Raw genomic sequence first — 21,170 nt, 5'->3', positions numbered from 1 at the left:
AAGATATCACAATAATGAGTTAAAACTGAGGAATAACTGAATTTGTACCTGGCGTACATGTTGAAATTGTTGCGTTATTTTTAATAATTTCAGTTACAGAGATTTGTATTCATAAAAAAAAACAATGAAGAAATTGTGATATTTCTATATGTTCCAGAAGGTTCTATGGAGTACAGAGTATAGTAGGAGCAGTGACTTAGTACAATCAGTGTATATATATATATATATATATATATATATATATATATATATATTTATATATATACCGAGAACAGTATGCGCCATTGTTTTCATAAAGTCTCTGAATAATATGAATATTATTGGGTTTAATACGATGTGTTTCTGTGTTATTCATCTTCTGAGTGTCTGGATCGAATCTTACCAGATATACAGAAATACAGCGACCAGCTGTAATACAATACTGATAGGTTTTCATAATGAAAAATTCTAAATTCTTCATCCAAAAATCTAAAGCTTAAAATTTGAGCTTTAGAAAGAGAAAATTCCTTCGCGCGAGTCTTTAGTTTGAAATAAAAGGCTCATACGATACGATACGAAAGAAATATTTTTTTTGCAAAATATTTCGATCTTGCTTCAATGTGGATATAGCCCTTGAGCAAGCTACTTCTCCAGGACTTGAACCTGGGATCTCCTGCACTCCAGCCCTATGAGCTAACCCACTAGACCACTGAGTCATTATGAAAGGCTTGGTTAGGAAGTTTGTGTTATGTGAGAGCAGTGGGTGCGGTGACCAGTCAGTCAGGTGTGGTGACTATTCAATAAACAAAACTCTATCATTCACTGATTAAAGGAGTTTCTAATTGGGAACTGTTCTTTCTTAGTTCAAACGAGGGCAGTTTTCCATCGAACAAAGCCGATTAAATGAACAATCGAGTTAAAAAACAGTTTATAATTGCGATTTTTAATCTCAACAATGAGACCAAATGCCGTTAACAAATAAGAATTTGAAGTATTACTGAATCATATGCATAATATATAAATATAAGGCGTACTGCTAGATTTCATATTGATTCAATATTGAATTGCCTACAATTGTTAACTGATCTCGATCGCAACAATTAACAGAGAAATTTCTAGTTATTTGTTGAAAGTGCAACGTTTCAAGAGAGATGAATCATCCATCATTTCCAGCAGAGTATCAAACTTTCTTTGTAAAGATCATCTAATTTCATGTAAGTTCATCGGATTCAGAAATAGACCCGGAAAAAATCATCATATATAAATCTGTTGATCGTCATTGTTCATTATGAATGACGAAATAAATGAGCAAAAATTTCGTCACAATGAGTCGAAAATGAATAAATGAATTAATTTTTCCCAATCAAGCGAAAAAGAATCAGCGCTCGACGTAGCTGGATATAATGATTAATGGTTCGTGTAACAGACTTTCACAAACTCTCGCGTCGCGTCGCATCATCATCGTTATTATCATATACAACCATTGTTTATTTCTAATCTTTGTGTCGTGAAACTTTCATCATCGTCGTCATTATCATCGCGCGGAAAGAATCGAGATTCACGTTTTGACGGGATCAGCTGTGAATCGATGATTAATTAAACCTCTTGTCGTTATGAATCATGGCAGTTAATTATTGAAACTGGAGGCATTCGCTGCGTGATTTATTTCAAATACTATTGGCTATAGATATCGATGATTAAGATTTTAAGAACCGTAGACAAATTGATCGTTGATCATCGATCATTCCTCTGTTTCATCGGTGACGTTTATGAATTTATTCGTCGTTTTCGTGAATCGGCGTAAATGAGATTCGCGATTTAAATAGATAACGAAATTAACGACTGATGATTATCGCACCAGATGGCGCTGTAACTGAATCGTCACCGGTCACATGTGTTCCCCGGCGTAAAACGACATAAAACACAAAGTTTGATTCAGGTTTTAATCAGTGAAAAAACTGAATTGAACGCAGAATGTTTACGAGTAATGAAGCGTTTTATCACAGTCACGAGGCGTGTTTCCTGAAAACTAAATTGACTAAATGTATGGATGCGACTTGTATTCTAGGATCTTATGTCAGCCACTTTCAAGGGGTCAGTAAACAGGTTTATTCGATATATTTGTGATAACATTAATTCTTTAACTGTTTTGTTTATGTCTATTTTACTGTGCAACTGGTCGTGGTTAGAGGTGGACTAATCAGTATCCAGTTCCACAGTTCCATAGTTCCACAGTTCTGAGTCAAGTTTGACGAAAAGACATTTAACTCTCATTTTGTTTTAAAATGCGTTGGTTTTTCGGGCTTATAGAACAGATTCGTGATTAAATCTATTCTATAAATATCTTGCTATGTGTGATAAATGTTTTGCTATGTTTTTACGACGCGGCGACTGGTCCTGGTTGGAGATGGACTATAACCAGCATCCACAGTTCTACAGTTCTGGGTCATGTTTCACAAAAAAGTTAAACTCTAAAATTGATTTAATTTCTTGGTCTAAACCCGTATTATCTGTTCCTAATAAGAATGTTTGATTCTTGTTTTATAGGTGGATGAATATATGGCTATGGCTATGACCAGTAAGAATAAGGGACCTCTATGCAAGGTGTGCGGAGATGAATCATCAGGATTTCATTATGGAGTCGATTCCTGTGAAGGATGCAAGGTAAAATTTCCCATATTTTAAACGATTTCAAATGAATGGAAAGGTTTCGATTAATCTGAATTTCGCAATCAACCAGGGAAGTGATAGAACCCTTCTGGCTTCAGAACCCAGTTCCCAGTGTTTGGGGTAATTATTTAAATTTAAGACTAAAAAACTAATGAGTTTAAACATCAGTTATGGTCAAACGTAAGTGGAACTGGGGCCTGTCAGCATCTTTCGTTTCAAATCTTATGTTTACTGGTTTAATGAGTCTATATAAAATTGGTTGAAAACAACATAGACTTTATTTGTACTGCAATATGTACAGGGGCAGAGTTAGGGGCAGACTTTGACAGGCGCACAGTGAAATAAAAGGGGCATATATACTGAAAAAGTGCAATTATCCACGTCGCCAAAACAAGGGTCTGAAAACTTGAAATTTCAGTGCATGTTCATACAATTCTTGGCACCTGTAAGCTTAATCTTGGGCTGTAGACTACTGTCTAATTAGTGGCGGGTGGGAAAAGTGAAAATACTGCCATTTGTATTTTCAAAAGGGTCCTGGAAAATTTCAACGGGAGCACGTGCTCCTTGTGCCATCTGGATCCGTCCCTGTGTGGTTTATAGCATTCAATAAAACATTTACTCATAAATGAGATCCTGATGAAGTTATCTGTTTGATATTTCAGGGTTTTTTCCGCCGATGCATAACGCAGGGTATGATGCATCGTTGCGCTAATAACGAAAAATGCGAAATTACTCCATTCACCAGAAACAGTTGTCAATATTGTCGACTAAAGAAGTGTTTCGCCGTTGGCATGTCCAGAGAAGGTAAGATCATCTTCTGCATATTCATCATCTGAATTCATCTTTGAAACTTATAGACTTCTACTTATAAATGATCTAATAAACTCATAAGTAAGCAGCCCTCTGCAGGCCTGTGGCTATGAGTTTTCAAGGACCGGTCCAGATTTAGCCATAAGGGCAATTTCTGCACGTGTGTTAAAACATGAAAGGGCGAAAGGAAATTTCATAGATACGTGAGTGCTCTTTTTGATAAAAACCATCGCAAATGTGGTCTTGATCTAAAATCTACCCCTTTCTGAATGCCAATTTCATTCTGGCGAATCATTGAAACAAGGGCACTCAATTTTGTGCCCCTCCTGGCTACAAATATACTCTATAATGATAACTAGATATCTACGTTGTCTTTTTATGAATTTTTGATATAATCGAAATGTCTAATTGGCCAATATACTTTTTGGGCCGGTTTTTCATTTCTGAGAGCACGTTCTTCTATATCAACTGGTTTATTTACCTGTGAATACATGAAAAGGTCATTATATCTATCTTTATGATTATTTGCGCACTGAAAGCATCTGCTTCTGCTGGTGCAATGGCTATTTTTTTCCTACTAAATGCATGTCCAACAAGTCGAATTACTGGAAGTCCTGGGCCATGAAACAGCAGCTGGTCCGGCAGATTTTCGCTAGTTTTAATTGATAATCTAAGCCCAGTTTGAAACCTATTTGAGGAGAGAATCCCACAATGATAATAAAAAGTCCGAAAATGAAACTTCGAGATAGTAGTTTATTTCAACGTTTCGACTATATCCTAATAGTCATCTTCAGGAATAACGAGATACTACAGAAATTATGAGATATATATACAATCCAGAGACAAAGAGACTAATTCAAGTAATCAGAGATGATACAAACTAAAGGAAAATTAACGTAGAAACGGTTACACGCTAAAATAGATTAAAGGGAAGCAAACTAAGGGGTGATTATAAACAACAATAGTGAGTATAATTATAAATGAAACTTAAAGTCAGTAGTAAAAAGAAAACCTATTTTTTTGGTAATAAAATTATCGATGCAGTATCTCTCGGGAAGCGGTTATAGATTAATACGTGATAATCGGTTATGAAGCGTTGTATGGAGAGAGATATGACATCGCGCTGTTATTACGTAGCATCTCATCTCACTCAGTGGATGGTACTCAAACTTCTCTCTCATCTCGTGTCACTATTTCAAATGACGTTCAAGTGAGATTGACGTCGGCTATCAAACAACTAAACGCATTCTCGTGAAATATTTATCGAAATCGCTACCACAATGCCCACTTCGCCCACTGAAGAAGGGCCGCTAGTGTCGAGACAATACGATTTAAAAAACCACCGCTATAGAACGAATATCTCATCATTATTTGACTGTCATTTTCATTACCAGAAACAGACGATATGTTTTTTTGTCACAATATCTTTCATATCTACTGCTGCTATATGCATGTGCATACTTACTGCAGATGTCTGTTATAAGCTATATACGTGCACATTTCCGTTGAAGTACCATTTTTTTGCATGTTACTCAATAAAAGTCGTAAGTTGTATAATATATACACGTGTACAGTAAGCCTTACTCGAGACAAACTGCGACCGGCAAAATTCGTCTGAGGTATCAAGCAAAGTCCGGATCGGTTATAGGAATATGTGTTAGGAAGTGAGAAAAATGATTTAGTTTTTGTGCGAGTTGGTGAAATGTCTGAGTTGGCCGCGTTTTAGCAAGGCATGGTTTACCGTGAATATATATATATATATATATATATATATATATATATATTTATATATATATATATATATTTATATATATATATATATATATATATATATATATATATATATATATATATATATATAGGTCATCAGAGCAAATTTTTAAGACTTCATTTATCATTCACAAAATTAATCGATGGCTATATATTTATATATATATATATATATATATATATATATATATATATATATATATATATATATATATATATATATATATATATATATATAGGTCATCAGAGCAAATTTTTAAGACTTCATTTATCATTCACAAAATTAATCGATGGCTTTAATTAAGCTGTTTAGCCTCCGATAGTTATGTGGTTTATACTGGACGTTATCGGTTAGATGCAATAACAGAATCTTTGAGTAACGGTCGTTTTCGTGAACTGTACGGATTGGTTTTAATATGAATGATAATAATAATATTTCATTTCAATATACATCCAGGAGGTAACGGTGTAAAAATATTTGTCTCGATAAATAAATAACACAAACAGAAGAAAGGAATGATAACCTGCCAGGGTTCTATAGAAAGCTTGTTATTTTATACTATTTACGTTACCATTCTTATAGCGTTAGAACATATTCTGATTCTGATAGTTCCATGTGTACTTACTGGCCTACGGGCTAATATACTGACTGGCCTACGGGCTAATAGACTGACTGGCCTACGGGCTAATAGACTTACTGGCCTACGGGCTAATAGACTGACTGGCCTACGGGCTAATAGACTAGTTGGCCTACAGGCTAGTAGACTGACTGGCCTACAGGCTAATATACTGACTGCCCTACAGGCTAGTAGACTGACTGGCCTACAGGCTAATATACTGACTGCCCTACAGGCTAGTAGACTGACTGGCCTACAGGCTAATAGACTGACTGGCCTACAGGCTAATAGACTGACTGGCCTACAGGCTAATATACTGACTGGCCTACAGGCTAATAGACTGACTGGCCTACAGGCTAATAGACTGACTGGCCTACAGGCTAATATACTGACTGGCCTACAGGCTAATAGATTAACTGGCCTACGGGCTAATATACTGACTGGCCTACGGGCTAATAGACTTATTGGCCTACAGGCTAATAGACTAACTGGCCTACAGGCTAATATACTGACTGGCCTTTAGGCTAATAGACTTACTGGCTTACAGGCTAATAGACTGACTGGCCTTTAGGCTAATAGCCTAGATTCCCACAATTCGAATTTTCAAATTAGTTTGTGAACAAACTTGTTTCATGTATCTTTTATTGGGGCGCAAAAATAACTAGAATATATCTTAGCGTTCACTTTCATTTTAAATACAATTGATACAAATTATGTTACTAAACATATATTGTAGTTTTTTTTTAATGAAACTCAGAGAGAAATCTATCATGAGGTATCCAGAGATTCTACCTAGTATTTACTCGTAGGCCTCGTTTTGCCCGGTTGCGTCTTTGTACTCAGTCACCTTATTGTTTTGTATTTATTGACTCCATTGTTAAGTTTGTATCTGAATAAATTTCGCGAGTCTTGAACTAAGAGCGAAAGTTAAACAACAGTAGCAGCCAACGTTATAGTGGAGAGAGCCCGAGTACCTCTCTTCGTCCGGCACAGTTTCACCGGGCATGAGTTCTCAACGATCGTTGAAAGTTCAGATTAAACGAATCCAACTGAAAAAGAGCCAGGAAAATAATTTATTCCGTTTGGAGAATAATTGATATTTGGCTCCCAGGTGAGCGGTAGGTACCGTTTGTTGAGTGTTGGTTTACACGACACTCAATCAGCCGTAGTACGAGCAGCGTATATCCCGCATATATCATTATCGGATATATATGATGATTTCTTCAAATGAAATGAATTTATGAATTTTCCGAAAAAAAATTAAATTCGATTAATTAGATGAAAATGCTTCTGACACCTGTTACTATAAAAGTCATCAAATATCAAATGATGCATAATTCGTAATTCGTGAATATATGATAAATTGTAGTTGATGACATGAATAGAATTATGTTACATATGTCACACAAGTTGTTTTTTAATCATGAACCTCGGAATCCAGTTGCACATTTAAGCTGTCAGTTAAGATTTGTCCCGGTTAAAACATTTTAAAACTGACAACTATTATTGTACTTTAGATCGAAAAATTTATAAAACCAATAAAATTTTTATTATAAGTTTTTATTGCTAGATGGAATAGTTATCTTAAATTGCTCAATGATTCTTCTGTAACATTCTCATCTCAATCATGAATTTACATTGATTTTCATGACAATAAATTAATTGAAAATTACTTGTGATCAATAGAATTTGTTTCTGATTGGTTCATATATATGTATATATATATATATATATAATGTGAGTGAATACGGCTTGAATTCCGACCCTGGTTATGATAATGATTATAGAATTCATATAAATCAACAGTTTTTCTTATTCTCTGTTATTTTATGCGTTGACATTACATGTGATTTATCATCGAGTCATTGACTGGAAATTATACAAATTCAGGTATTCTTTTAGACCCCTCAGTTATGAGTTTGAATTAGGTAACTTTAAGTTAGCATTAGTTCATTCACAGATATTTCACTGTTAAGTCAGAAGTTCAGTCAGATCTGGGTACTGGAATCTTGCTGGTCTGGGTACTGTGGTCTTGCTATAATGAATTATTCTTATATGAATTCAGATTTGTCAGATAATCGTTGAGTTGTCTAAATTGTGACGAAAATAGGCTATAGGGAAAGATTATTATCATTTTATTATTGTATTACTTTTAGACTTGATATTCATAATATTAGTAAGGAAGGACAGGCATATCTTTAAGATCAGATGCTTTCCCGAGTTCAACTTTGGTTTCATTTTCTCTTTCTTCTAGCTTCACGTTTAGGAAGGCGACCGAAAAGGTTGAAAGTCGGTGAACAAAGTAACTTGAAGTCTCAACAAGTGCCGAAAATCGCTCCGTACCCTTCCCTCGATCCGCAAACTCTCAGTCAACTCAGAATGGCCGAACTTCAACGTTTACTCCGGGCGACCAACGGGAAACAACCGAACTTCCCGATATCGTTTATGCCTCAGCATTATCCGTCCCAAGATGCGTACAGTGCTGGTATTCCGTCTATGCAAGATTACAGTAACCAAAATATCATGTGTAACAATAACGCCGACTATATGTATAATAAAATAGATCCGATGAAATCTCAATTTTCACATCATCACCAGCACAACCACCAATATACACCACAGAACAGTACGATGTCATCGATGCCTCCCATGACTCAACCCCAGCACCATCAGGCTCAAACGTTTAAAGAGGAGTACAGGTCGTCGTGTATGGGTCCGCAGCAGACTCATATACCGGAGGTGACCACCACGTCGATGGCTATGATGGTTCCCACGACGACCTCGATCGGCGGTGGTTTAACGCTGAACGATACCGCGTCGTGTTTATCGAATATGTACGTTCCGGACCTTCCTCCGGTCGTCGAGTCGGTCGATACGACCGTACTCGCAGCCGCGACGACCACTGTAACTAACGGCAACAATAACGCGCAGACGTCGGCCGTAACGACCACGAATGTTTCGGGAACGACGAAAATGGAACCGGTAACGCCACCTCTGACGACCAGCGGTAGTCCGACTAGTAGCACGACGTCGTCGACGTCAGCCATGTTGCCGGAGAGTTCGACGGAAAGATCTCCGAGTTTATTTCTATATTTAAACTTACCGTCTTCGATCGATTCGTTACATGTGAAACCGATCGACGATAAAGATCCGATCGCTTCGATTCGTCAACAGATTCCCGAACTGAAAAACCCGACGAACACGGACACGGCGAAACTAGTCGATCAGATCATCGATTCGATTATAGAGGCTCACGATAAAACGTGTATATTCTACATGGAACAGATCGGTGACGCGAGACAACGAGTGAATCAACGTATGAAAGAACAGGTAACAATGACATCTTATTTCACAGGCACGGATCCATCTAGGACTCGTGCTACCCTCTAGATTTTCAGTTGGTCCCCTACCCCGTCAAAAACTCGGTACCTCCTGAGGACGTCCAATGGCCCTTAATATGTTTTTCTTTGTTTGAAAGAAGCTAAAATGCTTGGAAACTGCATCTGCAGTTGCTTCTTTCAAAATTTTCCTGGGGAGGGGCCCGCCCCCTTTTTGGCTTCGCATCTTCAGCACTCACCACCACTGGTGGATGGTGCCTCTTAGCAATAATGATTGCCCTTTCTATCAGGTGCTACCCCTCCAATCGATGCCCTGGATCCACCCTGTTTCAAATACAGTCAAACTTCTGCTTCAGTGCCTCTGTTTATTGGTCTGTATCGGCCAGATCAAATAAGTTGGTTTCCATTTTCCAAAAAATGGATTGAACTGTACTGATTCATACAGTGAAACAAACTACGACTTGTTTTTCTATTATATTCATTTTCATTCAGGCTGATTTTCAACACAATCCTTACGAAGTCTGGCAGAGATTCGTTGAGAATATGGTGCCTATAATTACTAGAGTTGTCAAGTTTTGTAAACACCTTCCAGGTGAGTGCGCATTATACGTGAGCTACTCATGAAGTCATAGAAGAAGTTGAACAAACATTTGAAATAAAAAAAATCCGATAATATCCGTGGCAGTTCGTGCTTTGCTGTAGTACGTGTATTACATGTACGCGCTGTGATTAATGTTTTCGATTGTAGGTTTTATAGAATTAGCTCAAGAAGACCAAATCAAACTCATCAAACAAGGATCATTTGAAGTAATGGTCACGCGGTTCTGTATGTTAGTCGACGACATACATGAAATGATGTTTGATCCAAATCTGGTTGATAATGTTCCTAGGTATGTATCTTCAATGATGGTTTGTACCATTGGTAGTCTTTGATTTTCCAATACTTTTCCATAGCATTTCCAGGGCAAGATATCCAAATTTCCAAAGCTACTAAATGAAGTATCAGCTTATTGTCACTAAGGCAGAGTTGAATTTTTATGAAAACAAATAATAGGCCTATGCAACTAAAACCACTAGAAAAATCCAGACTAAATCTTTTAAATCCCAAGCTTTTTCATAGCTTGAGGCACAAAACTTGAAGTCTAATCCCTTATCCAAGCCTTTAAAAAAGAAATTACCAATTTCCATAACTTTTCCAGGATTTTGGGACTAATACAAACCCTGAATACTATGTTCTAGATTCTAGGTAAATGGACAATAATTTTTAATTTTTTTAAAATTATGTACAGATCACTTATACAGAAGATGCCGATTGGGAACTTTTTCGACGAGTTTTTCAACATAGCTTCACGTGTAAACCCTATCAAATTATCGAGAGAAGAGATGGGATTATTTACAGCCATCATGATCCTCTGTCCAGGTGAGAGAAACAAAAAAACAATTCATGAAACACTCAAGAGTTTAGACTATATGGTAAAATCCCACAGTACAGAAAAGAAAAGTCAGAAATGTTTCTTTGAGTTAGTAGTTCATTTTAATGCTTTGACCATCCTAATAGTTATCTTCAGAAATACTCTATTCCTGACCTAAGATTCTATATTCTTTTCTATTCTAAGATGAAGTCGAAATGTTGAAGTAAACTACTAGCTCAAAAAAGTTTGGGGCTTATTTTTCTATTGTAGGATTTTATCTTATGAGAGAGAGATTTCCCATATCTCTTCGTTCATGTAATTCCGTATTGCATGGGATGTTTGATGGATTTTCTATTGATAACTGGACTTGATGAAAGTTACAAGTCCATAAAGTACTCAAAATGCCACTTTTCATGAGGCCAATTTTGACCCTCATGCTCCCATGGATGCATAGCTACGTACCTTGATAATGTGTAACTTGTGCGACTATAAATTATTTTGATTAATTTCAGATCGTGTTGGATTGAACAATTATAAAGCAATAAGTAAATTACAGTTTGTTTATTTACAAGCATTTCATACATATCTGATGCGACACTATTCTGGAGGTAGTTTAAAATATCGACATCATTTTCAATATTTCATTCCTAAATTCATTATCTTTCGAACGTTATTAAAATGAGATTCGTAACGATTTCTTTTCAGACGATTCAAAGTTTTATAAATGTATAGAAATCATCCCTCAACTTCGGAAGATCAATACAGCACACGCTCAAGTTTTGAATAATATCAAGATGAAATTACCGGACGCTGCGTCTCAGTTTCCCGAATTACATCAAGAAGTTTTTGACGGAGAGGTAAAATTGTCTTCGTAGAAATTAACGCGTGCATTTAATCAATTAATATCATAGAGGTTTAACTAGAGATATAGCTTTGTAAACAGAAGAACCCGCTTATAATTCAGATCATTCGTGAAATTAATTCTTTATGAGAAATCTGAATTAAACATTATATTTTACATACATTTACATTTGCTGCTGGTGTAGTGTGAACTGTAAACAATATCCGGATTAGACAGAAATCTGTAATAAGCCGATTTGAATTAAGCGGGTTTGATTTGACTGACTGAACATTTGAACTCTCACCGACATCATTTACCGGTACAGATTTTGACGAAAGAAATTTCGAATCATTTTGATAAGTTTTCATTTTTGTCGTAAATGATCTCGGTTGGTGTTGAAATGATTACGGCATTTGGGGAACTGGATTGACTGAAATCAGATTGAATTCTGATTACAATTGATAATATATTTTGTTCTATTAGTTATTTCGCGATGTAGCATTCCGTACTCTATATTCGTGAATGAATTAGTAGAATTGTTTAAAAAAGTCAATCCAGATCCAAAAAGCTCAATAATTAGAAGTATATTTCTAATCACTAACTCGCTGAAAAAAGAAGAATTCTATCAACTATCAAATAGTTAAGGGATGCTCCATGCATTGCCGAGTCTCTTTAAACAACATTCAGAAGCTTTGCTGAAATAATGGTGAATGTTCTTAACATTAATAGATGCAGTTTGCCTGATATTAGTATTAGTACCTGATCAGGGGCGGATCCAGGAATTCTGAATAGGGGGCGGGGGGGGGGGGGCAGAACTGGAAGCCTAGTTGTATACATGTACCTGGTACATGATCGCGAGTGCTGTAGATGCTAAGTCCCGAGAGCCCCTTAAGAAAATTTGAAACAATGGACCATTTTCTGGGCATCTAGAGTGATTCTTGAACAAAATTAATTTACCACTTTATGTGTAACTTTCTTAAACCGTTTTGTGAAAATGTTATCTTGGCAAATAATTGGGGGCCTGCGGTGCTTAGACCCCCTTGGATCCACCCCTGTTGTATGTTCCTCTTTAACATTTACCTTTTCACAAAAATACACATCATGTATTGATGGTACAGATTGCCTAAAATGACTGATATTTGGCTCACATTTAAACTTCACTTTTTCATGATTTAGAATTTAATCCTTTAACAACTGCTAATAGATTTGGGCAGTGATTGTCACCCTCTATCGAAACAACTCAAATCATGTAACACGCAATAAACTTGTATTCATCCTGGCAAATTGCAGAGTTGCCTAGTTTCTGAACTGGCCCGTGCATGGAGCTTCAGGACTTTCACCCCACCCCATGTATGGACTGACAATACTGATATTAATACCTGGGTCTATGAGACCGGTAGCCGTACAATGCGCAGCAATGCTGCCTGGTAAGTTTCATTTTCGAGCCCGGTATTAGGTGAAGGTTGAATCCCTTAAGCATGATTTTTGATATGATTTTAATGATTTTTCAATTTCTGAAATTGCGTGAAAATGATTTGCGGGTTTTTAGCGTGTCCTGCCTTCACTTGTGGGTTTAATGATAATACGCGAGGAAAACATGGCTGGGATCAATTTATGTTTACATTCAACCATGCATGTCTAATGGTTTGTAGGTTTATTTACTTTCATTTTCATCTAGACAATTACCGAACACTCAGTGGTGGTCTAGGTTGCAGCCTTTCTCTTCAATTTTTGATTTTTAGCTTGTCGAAAATTTGACCCATTTTTGACTCTTGAATTTCATGCCCTATTAAAAAACGTGACCCTCATCCGCCGACGATTCTGCAATCCAGCTACGGAAATGAACACCCGCACCAGGCTGATATCCTGATTAGTAATTCTATTATCAACGTTAAATCATAATGGATATGTTGATTTTGAAGTTTTGTTTAGAATATCGTTTAAAAAACATCTGTTTAGTACGATTAAAAATGACTCATTTGAATAGATTTAGGAGTTCATTGTTATACCAGGTTTATACGTACATAAAGGTTATGAATACTCAAGGACATTTGTCAAAGTTTTATGTTTCAAATTAAAAAAATCTAAGTAGTGTATTTCATATTCGTTCATATCCTGAAAATATGATTGTTTGATATTCTGTTGGTTTTTTAAGTTTTTTTTCCAGTTTCATTTCTATCAATAACTGCCTTTACCTTACTAAGGTCATCATTCATCACCTATTTCTCTATAATGAAAATTACCTTACATGACTGAAGAGTACATGATGTGCTTCTCTATTTTCTAGGACACCCTCTGGATGTTTGGATCAAAGACCCCGCCAGCCCCCAACACCTCATCCATGTCAGCCACTACCTGAGATCAATTCCTGGTACGTCCATAATTGAATTCATAGTAATTTTTATTGTTTATATGGAATTTATGAGTTTCGCATCGGTAGAATATCCTGTACACTCTTGACGTGGAGAATATAGATTCAAATTTAAAACCCACTATATACAGAATTTTTCAAAATTTTTAAATGAAATTCATTTCTCAAGAATTAATAATCTCACGAGACTGTTTGAAACATTTGAAATTTCAAATCTGTATTATTCTAAATCCTTTTAAATTTGTATGCAGTGATTTCGAACTTATAACGAGTTTTAAAGATTGTTTCTGTAAAATGTGTTTCTATTTTCAGGTAAGCAGGAACTAACAGTCTCTGCTGTTTTCTCCGCATCATCACGATCTCAATTTACGCCGACTGTTGCTAGCGTGTAGACGTGCCAGCCAACTCAAGCCTGTCCCCCAGAGTATGAGCTAGACCTGTACAAATAGTGCCATTGATATTGTCTCCGTATCAAAATCATGTGCCATACAATAACAACAAACAGTAAACCTGAAGTGGTTCGGTAATATATTTCACCTGTAGTTCATACTTGTCTGCAGTAAGGCGATAAGTTTGAAGGTACTTCAGAGTTTATAAACTAGATTCGAGGCGATCGTCAATTGATCGCAGTTAATCAACATTTGTTATTATCATATGAACAATTATTCGCTATACTGTTATTTATAATTACTTGCTTGGTATTTTATATGAAAGTGGGTGCTTTAATGAAAATAAAACTGTAAAATGGTGCTTTCAAATATTTCAATGTTACGTGAAAGATGAAAATACTGAAAACACTCCATTTCTATATGATTAGATTAGTCATCGTAAGCCTGTCTCAAAATAATGATTGTTGAATTTTAAAATATGGGTTTTTCTCATACATAGTTTCAAAGGTTATTGTCTCCGATAATAGTCATCTATATGAGCATAATAGTAGGATCTGAAGCACTCAGTGAATTCATGATGTCGCCCCTCCACACAAGAATACGATATTTAATGCATAATGCTTGGCGTGCGTTGGTTTTTTTTCAAGCTCAATAATTTTTGCATCAAAATGGAAATTCAGTTTTTTATAACGTTTTGAATGTGTGTAAGGTACATTCATGAAGTAAGTACGCATTCAGGTAAAAAATTGACCACTCTTCCCTCATCCTCGCTTGCCAGGGGTCCAGTATCACTCCCGAACTCGCTTCCACCAGCCCCCTGGCCTCACGAAGCGTGATTTCATTATTGGGGCTGTTGCGCGTGACGTCATATATCGATTTGCGAAAAACTTCCTTGTTCGGTAAAACGTTCGCTGATTGGTCAATTTAACGGGAAACCAACAGAAGTCTACTGTCGGTTTGTTACAAGCGCTGTGATTGGTACGACTGGATTCTGGTCGGCTAGTAACGACTCCAACGACTTGTGAGGTCAAGGGGTTCGGGGAACAGCTTTAGCGTAGTGGGTTCGAATCCCTTGATGGGTGAAGATGTATAGTGCAAGGGTGGATCCACAAGATTTTTAAAGGGGGCCACGCGACACTGGACTTACCATCACTGCAAGCAGTGACAGTGTAAAGCTGTGTCTCTGGGGATATTTTGAAGAATTGGTCTCATTTCCATGCATTTTGTGGCACTGCTTTTGATTACCTCATACATAGAATTTACCCGTTTGCTAAGGGGGGGGGCTGTTCTAGTATTCAAAGCACCTTGTGGATCCATGGCTGCATGATATAATGCTTAGAATTGCTCACACGGAGCAGGAAGGTGTGTTGAAAAATTTTGCGTACTCATTTTATGACTAGCCCCTTATATAAGAATCATTAAAATGTTATTGAAATCAGTGATAAAATCATTATCGTTTATTGATGATAAAAACATCATTATCTGCGTATTATCTATAATAGTGTATCAGAGTTTTTGTAATGATGAAATCATGTGAACTTAAAAACACTGCCTCATATTCGATTGTATTGTATTATATATTAGTATATGTATCATGTATATAGGCCTACATTATTAACATAAATAACAAATACATAAAAAAGTATAAAATGAATTTTATCAAATACAAATACTATATATAGACATGATTATGTTGTATATAGATGAAAAAAGTTTTCATTACTACACTGCTTCAACTGTTATTTTTTGTTTTTACAAATACCGTGGCACTTTTACTTTATTTGGCTCAACAACTATATTCTAAATTCACTTTATCTTCCTATACTCTGTAGTATGATTGTTTATTCATATATAACTAAAAGCACGGCGATTGAATCTGTCTCATTTTTGTTTGATCAAATTGCTAATAATTGTACATAATATTATTCACCAGACAGGGTATCAACTGAACGACTGATTATTGTTGGTTGTGTTAGTTTCAAGTTTTGAAACCGGGTTTCTCAAATGGCTTATAAATAGCCCATATTTTGTCACCCTGATTTCTTGGGCCTAGGCGGGCTCAAGCTACCGCTATCCTCGTGCTAACGTATTTTCCTACACTATATAAACCAACTCTGGGGATCCTGCCTTACTACACCGTCAAGGTGCTTGCTATTCGTTGGCGGATATTTCATGCACTAGCGTTAGCATCAACTTCTGTTTTTCAATTCAAAACTTAATTGTTCTTTTTTCATAATCTAGTATATAATCACACTGCACAATAATGCATGAGAAAGATTCCGCTAATGACGTACATAAGCGCAGCACCTCACGAAGAAGCGCCTTGATTGCCAGAGTTAGTTCATGTTAGTGTTTGGAAATACCGCTAACGATGAGCATAGCGGCAGCACCTCACGGTATAGTGAAGCAGCATTGTAGCGATTGCTGATAATAACATCGAACTGATCGCAACCTATCAAAGCACACCTTCTAACGATATAACTGGAAAGTGAGTAGTATATATTATCAACAGGCTTTTACAAATACGGCTGCGTATTGTTGTTTGTACATCAGAAATTGTTGACCACGAAATATTATGGTAACTTGTTTATGGTTATAAACTGAGCTCTGCCTTTATAACGTATTTGAGTCTGTGATCGTCTGTAGAATTAGAACTTTTTGATACCAATTCAAGCGTGAAACTGTAGTTTTGTTATCACTATATACTGCTGACCAATCCGTAAGAGTAAACAGCTTCCAAACTCTGATCTACTAAAACTGGTCCCACTCTTTAAAACTTCACTTGACGGTTCCAAATTTATTGTCCAGCATTATGATAATTGATAACACAAAGATGTTACTGTTGTTTTAAAACTGCTGATCTAATAAATGAATAAAAAGGGTAATTTTAGCGTGTAGTAATAATAACAGGACACTTAGTCTCTCGAAATGGTTGTTGATAATGTTTAACTAATGCTGTTGCTTTATGAATTTTGAAGTATTGTGGGCATAATGCGTTCATTGTATTATTGTGTAGTATTTATTATACATATGGTATTTAGGGTACATTCAGTTTTGATTATCTCCTCAAATTGAAACGTATCATACCAATAATGATAATAAAAGGCTTAAACTTCATAATACTTCCATTTTTCAATTCGTGCCATATTACATCGTATTGCCAAAGTGTTTTTAGGCAATTTCGAAAATGAATCTCGTGCAAAGATAGTTTAGATTATTTGGTATCCTTTTACTGGGGAGATACAGCCATTTTATAACTTATCAAAACGAAAAAAACTACGTAAGTCTTTACAACAAATAATTAAAAAAAGACATCGAATGTGTTTTATGTATTCATATAATGTGCCTTTCATTTGTAATGAATTCTATTAAGTAGATTGTAGTATCTTCACGAGCTCTTTTTATATCAGTAGATTGTGCAGCGTTTTACGTAGGCTTTAGGCTAAACAAAAATGATACCTTGTTTCTCCGCAGCGGCCGGGTCATTTTTGTAAAATATGATAAAATTTATTAACAGTTCGTTTCTATAGCGGCCGGGTCTGTTATGGTAAAATTGATCACGATTTAAAAAAAAGTAATGTATAGGGTAGATAGGCGGCCGGCCGGGTCAACATTTAAGCTCAGCAGAGCGGAGAAACAAGGTATCAATTTTTTTTGGCCTTAACAAGGCAAACAGGGTCATAGTCGGTATATTCATATTACAATAATTAAACGTTCCAGACATCGATAATAGTTTGATTTTATCTGTTTATTCGGTAAATGTTTTGATAGTCCCCGGGAAAACTTTTTCCTAGGTTCAATTAATAGGTGTATGCTAGACATGTTGTTATACCGGGTCCGTCGTTCTTTATTTCCTTTCGTTTATAAGGCTAACGAAAATTGATATCCTGTTTCTAATTTCTGCCGAGCTTTAAAGTTGACCCGGCTGGGCGCCTAACGATCAAGCTAACCATAACAGAAGTTATATAGAAATGAACTGATTAGAAAGGTTATTGAGTTTTACCAAATGACCCGGCCGATAAGGAGGAACAAGGTATCATTTTTATTTAGCCTTAGATCGCGTGTTTAAGTTCAAATAGAGATAATCTTTTTCCCGCTTGTTCTGTTTTTACCTCTAAATGAAATGGAATGAAATGTTGTCGTCGAGTGAATCATTATTTTGTGAATCATTCCATGTTATGAAAGTTGGCTTATATCGAATTCGTTTTGATCTACATTTCTTATTTTTATTGTTCGTATATTGATATATCACAAAACCTGTACCGTGCTAAAGACTTCGATGATGTTTTTCTGTTTTCGTCATCTTCACAGCTTTGGTTTCTATTTACTTCGCATCACTTAGAAAATAATTCTGATGCGATCCAATTCAATTTCTATCTAAACTTTGCTTTTTAAAGTTCTTTTTTTAGCTTGAATGTTATAAAGCCTGTATTCTGTAATTATGTAAACTATAAATATATATATATGCATATATATATATATACCTTGTAGAGTTTTTCTGGTTCTGTGGATTTTTTGAAATAAACTCCTCGCAAGTATTAAAATGCGTTTTCTGTCTTATTCGCTATTTGGACTTTGACTCTGCTGCAAATCGACCAAAATATGGATAAAACATCAAATATTTAAGAGCAATAGTTGTTTGATGGTATTTGTATCAAGAAGCGATGAGTGACTCCAGGATTTTTCAAAGGGATCAAATTTCTCTGAAAGGGCCAAATCAATTAGGTTCTCAATTTCATTAGTAATTGACCTAGGAACCGTTTTAGGGTTTTTTAAATGAAAGAAATGACTGCTAGATCTCAGTTTACGAAGTAAGGAGTATTTGCGTGACTCGTACCCCCGAACCTGCCTTAAGCGGCGCCCGGATAAACGACCTGTTAAAAAAGAGTTATAACAATTCAAATACGCTCTCATCGGACACAGAAATGCTTTATTTCTATTATCTAGTATTCCAGTATAGGAGATTTATGAATCAGTGTGCGGTCGTCTGGCAAGATATGCCGCTATGTTAGGTAGACGAGAGACGCGATTACGATGCGCCGTTAAATTCGGATACTTCGCAATCAGTTTCGGCAAATAATCTTTTTTATGCTTCGCGAGGTGCATATCATCAGTAACCAGAAATACGTTCATATCACCTACAGTCACCTGCAAAGAAAATCATGACCAACAAAATCAATTTCACTCTTTAATAATCAATGAATAGGACATGTTGCTCGTTGGTAAAGAAAACTTACTCCTGATGGGACGAAGAAGTCTTTATTACCGAGGAGAGTGCTTAGATTCCCGAGAAGTCGAGGCAAATCATTTTCAGCATAGTTTTTTTCTAGCTGAACCTAAACATAAAATGATTGATAAAAGTTCATTACTCAATTCCAATGTTGTTAGATCAGTTTGACTGTTGTAGTTCATTTCTAGTTTATTTACTACGTTTTAGAGTCAAATTCTAACCAAGAACCGTTGAACTGAGCTCAGTATTTAGATTAAAATAATCTGGTATCTCTCTGCGCTATACCTTCCTGTATTCGTCTGGTTCTAGAAACATCAAATACTGGGCCTCCATAATATCTTGAGCTGTGAAAAATGCTTCGTACGTTTTGCCTTCTTCCATTGCATTGGCGCCAAGCAAATCTGGGGATAAATACATGTCAATATTATAAACGTGAGCATTATAGAACGATAACCACACTCAAACGTGGTGAACGGATAATAAGATAAAACCCACTATCTTCAGATTAAAATAATTTAAAAACCAGAATTTATTCATTCAATCTAAAATATATAGAATACACGACGTTTCGATCTCACCCTAGAGATCATCGTCAGGTGTGAGATATTTTTAGTCTATATCTCACACCTGACGATGATCTCTAGGGTGAGATCGAAACGTCGTGTATTCTATATATTTTAGATTGAATAAACAAATACGTAAGGATTGTTGGTGGCTAGGTAATTGGTTTTATCGTTGAATACATACGGAATTCTCGCGCTAAGTAATGAGCAATCGCTAAACTTTGGGTCAGAATTTGTCCATCAAACTCGAGTATTGGCACTTTACCGAACGGTAGTTCTGAAAATACATTAAGAGTACATGGAACCTCGTTACAACAAATTTCCGGAGACAGAAATATAGTGATAAGCGATTGTTCCTTATTCAGTGGAACCTCGTTACAACAAACTTCCGGAGACAGAAATATAGTGATAAGCGATTGTTCCTTATTCAATGGAACCTCGATACAACGAACTTCAGGAGACCAGAAATATAGTTATAAGCGATAGTTCTTTATTGGGCGGAACCTTGCTAAAACGAACTTCAGGGACCAGAAAATATGTTTGTTATAACCGATAGTTCACTATTATATCATGTATGAAATCATAAGAATTCAAATTGTCCTACATATTTGGGTCAAAATTCTAGTTTTGTTATAAGCAATAAATCGTTATATCCTACCTAGGTCAATGTAACGAGGTTCTGCTGTACATGGTTAGAGTACAAAAAGCACCCAGTTATTTTATCAGCCCCTCCTCTTAACTATTTCTACCCAATATAAGAACTTATATTATAGCCTACATGTACATTGATATTTAGTTTTTAATAACCGAATAATCTTAACATCCAAGGTCGTTATAACGAGGTTTTCCTGTCAACACTTCCTTCATTCAAAAAGTAAAAACTAGGTGCATTAGTCCACTCACTAGATTTGATTTTTGTCCATCCCTTCGGATCCTCGAACCGATGCGTGTATCTGACATCTTCATAGTTGACACCTGCTTGGGCAAATAGAAGTCGGGCGATTTCACCCCTGGCACGTAGGTTGAAATATTTCAGCGTATACCGAGACATGATATATCATGTAATCATGGACTGTGTCTGGAAATTATTGTCGTGTTTCTGATTTCAGCGGTCTAAAGTTCGTGTTCGCGTTTAAACTTGTGTTAGCGAATCTTGAACTTCTAACTTTATCTGGGGATC

The 21,170-nt window shown here is 36.1% G+C and overlaps 2 protein-coding genes across 3 annotated transcripts in view; one reads left to right on the top strand and one right to left on the bottom strand.

The window, feature by feature from the left end:
* Nucleotides 1-15,796, top strand: part of LOC141901922 (nuclear receptor subfamily 1 group D member 2-like) — a 43,926-nt gene extending 28,130 nt beyond the window's left edge. The window contains exons 5-15 of one of the 2 annotated variants that reach the window (XM_074789496.1): nt 2,527-2,643; nt 3,312-3,453; nt 8,101-9,176; nt 9,677-9,776; nt 9,933-10,074; nt 10,474-10,604; nt 11,109-11,204; nt 11,302-11,453; nt 12,728-12,864; nt 13,725-13,808; nt 14,121-15,796. In XM_074789496.1, the coding sequence (XP_074645597.1) occupies nt 2,527-2,643; nt 3,312-3,453; nt 8,101-9,176; nt 9,677-9,776; nt 9,933-10,074; nt 10,474-10,604; nt 11,109-11,204; nt 11,302-11,453; nt 12,728-12,864; nt 13,725-13,808; nt 14,121-14,124 (2,181 nt within the window). In that variant the 3' untranslated portion in view covers nt 14,125-15,796. The remainder of the gene's footprint in view (nt 1-2,526; nt 2,644-3,311; nt 3,454-8,100; nt 9,177-9,676; nt 9,777-9,932; nt 10,075-10,473; nt 10,605-11,108; nt 11,205-11,301; nt 11,454-12,727; nt 12,865-13,724; nt 13,809-14,120) is intronic. The other variant, XM_074789497.1, reaches the window with a different exon arrangement.
* A 3,310-nt stretch (nt 15,797-19,106) lies between these two features.
* LOC141901229 (hematopoietic prostaglandin D synthase-like) lies at nt 19,107-21,087 on the bottom strand. Its single transcript, XM_074788338.1, has 5 exons — nt 20,894-21,087; nt 20,175-20,267; nt 19,713-19,828; nt 19,435-19,533; nt 19,107-19,345 (listed from the first exon to the last, which is right to left on the bottom strand). Exons 1-5 carry the CDS (start codon nt 21,039-21,041, stop codon nt 19,163-19,165), a joined length of 639 nt encoding a protein of 212 aa, XP_074644439.1. The 5' UTR covers nt 21,042-21,087; the 3' UTR covers nt 19,107-19,162.
* Between the last annotated feature and the right edge of the window lie 83 nt (nt 21,088-21,170).

This window comes from Tubulanus polymorphus, chromosome 3 (genome assembly GCF_964204645.1).
Source record: "Tubulanus polymorphus chromosome 3, tnTubPoly1.2, whole genome shotgun sequence".
NCBI lineage: Eukaryota > Metazoa > Nemertea > Palaeonemertea > Tubulaniformes > Tubulanidae > Tubulanus > Tubulanus polymorphus.
Note: the sequence above shows the minus strand (reverse complement) of the source record. Positions and strands in the feature narration are given on the sequence as shown.

Excerpts from the sequence above, each read along its gene's own strand:
- LOC141901229 (XM_074788338.1), bottom strand. The coding sequence starts at position 21,041 with ATGTCTCGGTATACGCTGAAATATTTCAACCTACGTGCCAGGGGTGAA. Across the intron at positions 19,829-20,174 it reads TTACTTAGCGCGAGAATTCC|ATTTGCTTGGCGCCAATGCA; the intron begins GTATGTATTCAA and ends ATTTATCCCCAG. Across the intron at positions 19,346-19,434 it reads ACTTCTTCGTCCCATCAGGA|GTGACTGTAGGTGATATGAA; the intron begins GTAAGTTTTCTT and ends TTTTCTTTGCAG.